The 4,422-nt window shown below is 41.7% G+C and overlaps 1 protein-coding gene across 1 annotated transcript in view; it reads right to left on the bottom strand.

Annotated features, from left to right (window-relative positions):
* The window catches only part of Swap70 (switching B cell complex subunit SWAP70), a 99,519-nt gene that overhangs the window by 35,201 nt on the left and 59,896 nt on the right, over positions 1-4,422 (bottom strand). The window contains exon 3 of the mRNA XM_004634866.2: positions 2,535-2,708. Coding sequence (XP_004634923.1) covers positions 2,535-2,708 — 174 coding nt within the window. The remainder of the gene's footprint in view (positions 1-2,534; positions 2,709-4,422) is intronic.

Genomic DNA, 4,422 nt, shown 5'->3' with positions numbered 1-4,422 from the left:
CAAAGCTGGAATAAACTCTTCCCTTCTTTGTATTTGAATCACATCTGTGCCTCTGAGAACAGGTAGTCTGTTTTGCTTTACATTTCACCTAACTTATATTTCTCCTCAGTAGACTGTAATTTCCTTGAAGACAGGAAGTAATTTTCACTTTGTATTCCCCTCTGTGCCTCACTTAGTATCAGCAGTCAATAAATGTTGGATGGCTTTAAATAAAACACTGTAGTGTAAATCTTTAAACAGATTCTAGCTGTACCACTACTATAAACATGAAACACATAAGTCACAGACAGACTCCATACTGGTGGACGGCAAGCACAGGGAGGGCTCCACAAACCACTTCTGTTAGATGTATGAATTGGCACAGCCTTTCTGAAGGACAACTATGCCTTGTTCATTTAATATCTTAACTGTACATTTCTCAGGATTCAGAATTCCATTGCTGGAAATTTACTTAAGGAAATAAGCATAGTGTGTAAGAACATTAATAGTATGAGAGGAATTAACACATTTACTGAGTGCATTTTACAGGCCAAGCACCAAACCAAGTCTTATTAAATGAAGAACCTCACAACTCTTGTATGAACACTACCATCAGCATTATTTCACAGATGAGGAAATTAAAACTGAAGAGTTTAAATAATTTGCCCAAGGTTAAGGGATTACACATGACTTTGTTTAGTGGGAGAACTACAACTGATTTTCTTTTTTGGCAGAACCGGGGATTGAACTCAGGCCCTTGTGCTTGCCAGGGAAGCACTTATTCCACTGAGCCATCTCCCCGGCTCCTACAACTGATTTTAATTTTGTTAGATAAGTACTGTGTGTTAACCGATTGCGCCACTGGAGCTTCTGATTTTAATTTTGTATGTTATTAATCTCTTCAAATTTTCTACTGTAATAAGCATGAATTATATATATAACATATTAGGGCAGTAAGGCAGCACAGAAACCTTACTTCTAGGCTGCGGAGATAGCTCAGTGGTCTAAGCGCCTGCCTAGGCAAGCTCAGGGACCAGGCTTTGATCCCAGGCACCACACACCATGCAGCCCTGCTCCAGGTGCTCTGAGCCAGACACCAAGACCTGGCCACCAAGACCAGACGTGGACATGCCTATAATCCTAGCACTGCTGAGGCCAACACAGCAGGATCACTATGAGTCTGAACTGCATAGTGAGACCCTATATCAAATACATTTTTAAAAAAAAAAATTTTTTTTAAAGAAACTTTACTTCTATTTTCCACCCTTTTGGAGCTTAAAAAAATACCCAGAACAAAACAAACAGTTCTCACTTTTCATTTACTTTTAAAATTCCAATAAAAGGCCAGTCAGATAGCTCAGTAGACTAAAGCACCTGCTTAGGCAGAGCACAGCAGCCAGGGTTTGATCCCTGCCTCCGGGGTGCACTGAAACAGCAATTACGTCTGGGTGTGGTGGCGTGCACCTGTAATCCCAATGCTTGGAAGGCTGAAAACAGGAGAACCACTACGAGTCCGATCTATGCAGTGAGACCCTGTAGACCCTGTCCTAATACATTTAAAAAAATTATATATTCTAGTAAAAAGCCATCACTTTAGATTTTAAAACAAAAATGGTACTTACTCCATTAACAGCCTTGAGAGCATTATGGATTTTATGTGTTAGCCAGAAAGTATCGCTGCATGATTCAGTCAATTTTTTCCCCAGTACTGGGGAATAAATAAACCCAGGACTTTTGCACTGAGATACATTCTTTATTTCTTTCTTTATTTATTTGTATTTTAGGGAAGGGCCTACACAGGGTGTTGGTGTTCAGGGTCTCACTACTAGATCAGACTTCTCATAGTGATCCACCTGTTTACAGTCTCCCAAGAGCAGGGATTACAGGTGTGCGCCACCACACCCCGTCTCAACTGCCATCTCAGCATGCCCCGGCACAGCAGGCCCGGGGATCAAACCCCTGACCCCTGCATCTGCTTGCAGGTGCTTTAATCTGCTGAGTTTTTTGGCTAGCTCATGAGCTACGTTCTTAGCCCTTCTTATTTTTCAGCCTGAGACACGGTCTTGCTAACTTGCTTAAGCCAGGCTCAAACATAGAATCCTCCTGCCTCAGCTTCTCAGAGTTTACAGATGTGTGCCACTACACAAAACTCTGTTTTTATGGATTTGTTAACACACAAAAGTAAAAAGAAAAGTATGTTGTGACTTGTAATCAATACAGGGATATGGGGGCCGGGGAGATGACTCAGTAGAATAAGCGCTTGCCTGGCAGGCACAAAGGCCTGAGTTCAATCCCTGGTTCCACAAACAAAATAAATAAATAAAGGGACATGGAAATGGATTCATTTATTATCATAACAATTTAGAGAGGTGAGCGCCCACTCTGTAAATCATTGTTTGGGGCTTTTCTGAGCTCAGGCTGCTTTGCCTCATACTCAAAAGCACTAGTCAAGGGTCTCCTTCCATATCAACACTGAATCAGCACGAATACTTCCATGCCAGTTCTATTCATTATCAAGACGACCATGTAAAAAACTCCCCAGAACCATACCTTACCTCTTCTGGCACGATAATTAATGGATACTTGTCCTCAGACAAAAAGTTGAAAATAACCCATATTTTAAATGCATCATCTTCTACAATGAGCAGGGGACTCTTTGTGAGGTTTTTTTTGACACAGAGGGTCCAACACATCCTGTTGAATTCAATCTTGTCAAAGTTGTCTTGGACCTAAAAAAAATAAAGAAAAAGTTCCAATGAATCAATCCAAAATGAGGAACAGACAAGTCAAATAAAACAGAAGCAGAAAGCCTCCTGCTGGCTTCCATGTTAATCAATCCAGTTAACCAATAGCCATGTCCCACACACTTCCTGGTGCTCTATTTCCATGTCCATTATGAATATTATATGGGCCTGACACTTATCAGCAGCTGTCCATATTTCTAAATGGTCAGACACTGACCTGTCAAACAGTTACTTTTTCATGAGCATACACTGTCCTCCTACAGGGTCCACCGACGCTGGGCACAGACAGTGAGAATGACAGCTTCTCAGTATAAACTACATACATCTTTACCTCACCTCTACCTGTACAGTCAAAGAAAATGCATTCTTCAGGGGCCAGGGAGATGGCTCAGTAGAATAAGTGCTTGCCTGGCAAGTGCAAGGATCTGAGTTCAATCCCTGGTTCTGGGGGGGGGGGGGAACAACCTTCAGGGAAAAATTATTTATTTATTTATATTTGGTAGTACCAGGGATTGAACTCAGGACCTTGTGCTTGCCAGGCAAGCACTTATTCCACTAAGCTATCTCCCTGATCCCAGGGAAAAGCTATTTAGCTGAAATTCTAAAAAGACAGTCTTGCCATTAACTCATGCAGGCGTTCAGTATCTACTGCTCTCTAGCTTGGTGGCTACTCTGTAAGGCAGGGGAGGCAACAGGCTGGCTGGGTCTGCTATTTTTCCTCCTTTCTTTGAGACAGGGTCACATTATATAGCCCAGGTTGACCTCAAACTCACAGTAATCCTCCTGCCTCAGCCTGCTGAGTGCTGGAATTACAGACCTGTACCATCATGTCTGCCTGGGGCTGATCATTCTCCAGCTGGGTCTTATTTTGGGGGGAGCCGGTGTAGCACAGTGTGATGAGTACTAGCAGAGCTTTCTGTGGGAACACTAAGGAGCTAATCCAATCTCAAGATATGGCTGAAGGTCTGTAGAAAGAATGGCACAAAAACGAGCTGAGTCCTAAAAGGCTCTCAAGAGTCAGACACATCTGAAAGTGTCTCCTCTAAAGTGAGGAACGAGATGACGGTGTCTACTCTTACAGCAGTTGAAATTTCAGCTAGTGCAATTACACAGAAGAAATTTTTTTTAAAAAAGGAGGGGACACAAATATGGGAGGAAATCAAATTATCTTTATTTGCAAATGATAGGATCCTATACTTAGAAGCCCCTAAAGATTCCAGCAAAAGACTTTTAGAACTGATAAATTCAACAAAACTTACACTAATAGACTAGCTCAGAAAGAAACCAGAAGGACGGGCCAGATAGCTCAGCAGACTGAAATGCCGGCCCCACCCCCAAGGCGCCCTGTGAGGGTGACTGAGACTAGGCATAGTGCCGCATGCCTGTAATCCCAGCACTTGGGAGGCTGAAAAAAGGAGGATCACTATCAGTCCAATCGGTGTAGTAAGACCCTGTGCATCCTGTACTAAACACATTGAAAGAAAGAAAGATAGATAAATAGATAGATAGAAAGAGCAAGCAAGCAGGAAAACTATTCCATTCACAATGGCTTTTTAAAAAACTCCCAATTAACTTAACCAAGGAAGTAAAAGAGTTCTACAATGAAAATTACAGAACACAAAATAGATAAATTAGGAAAAAAAAAAAAAAAACAAACAAAAAAAAAAATACAAGAAGATGGAAAGAGCGCCTCTTAATT

The sequence above is a fragment of the Octodon degus genome, unplaced genomic scaffold (genome assembly GCF_000260255.1).
Source record: "Octodon degus isolate 3935 unplaced genomic scaffold, OctDeg1.0 scaffold00067, whole genome shotgun sequence".
NCBI classification, from domain to species: Eukaryota; Metazoa; Chordata; class Mammalia; order Rodentia; family Octodontidae; genus Octodon; species Octodon degus.
The sequence above is the reverse complement of the archived record's forward strand: the minus strand, read 5'-3'. Positions and strand labels throughout refer to the sequence as shown.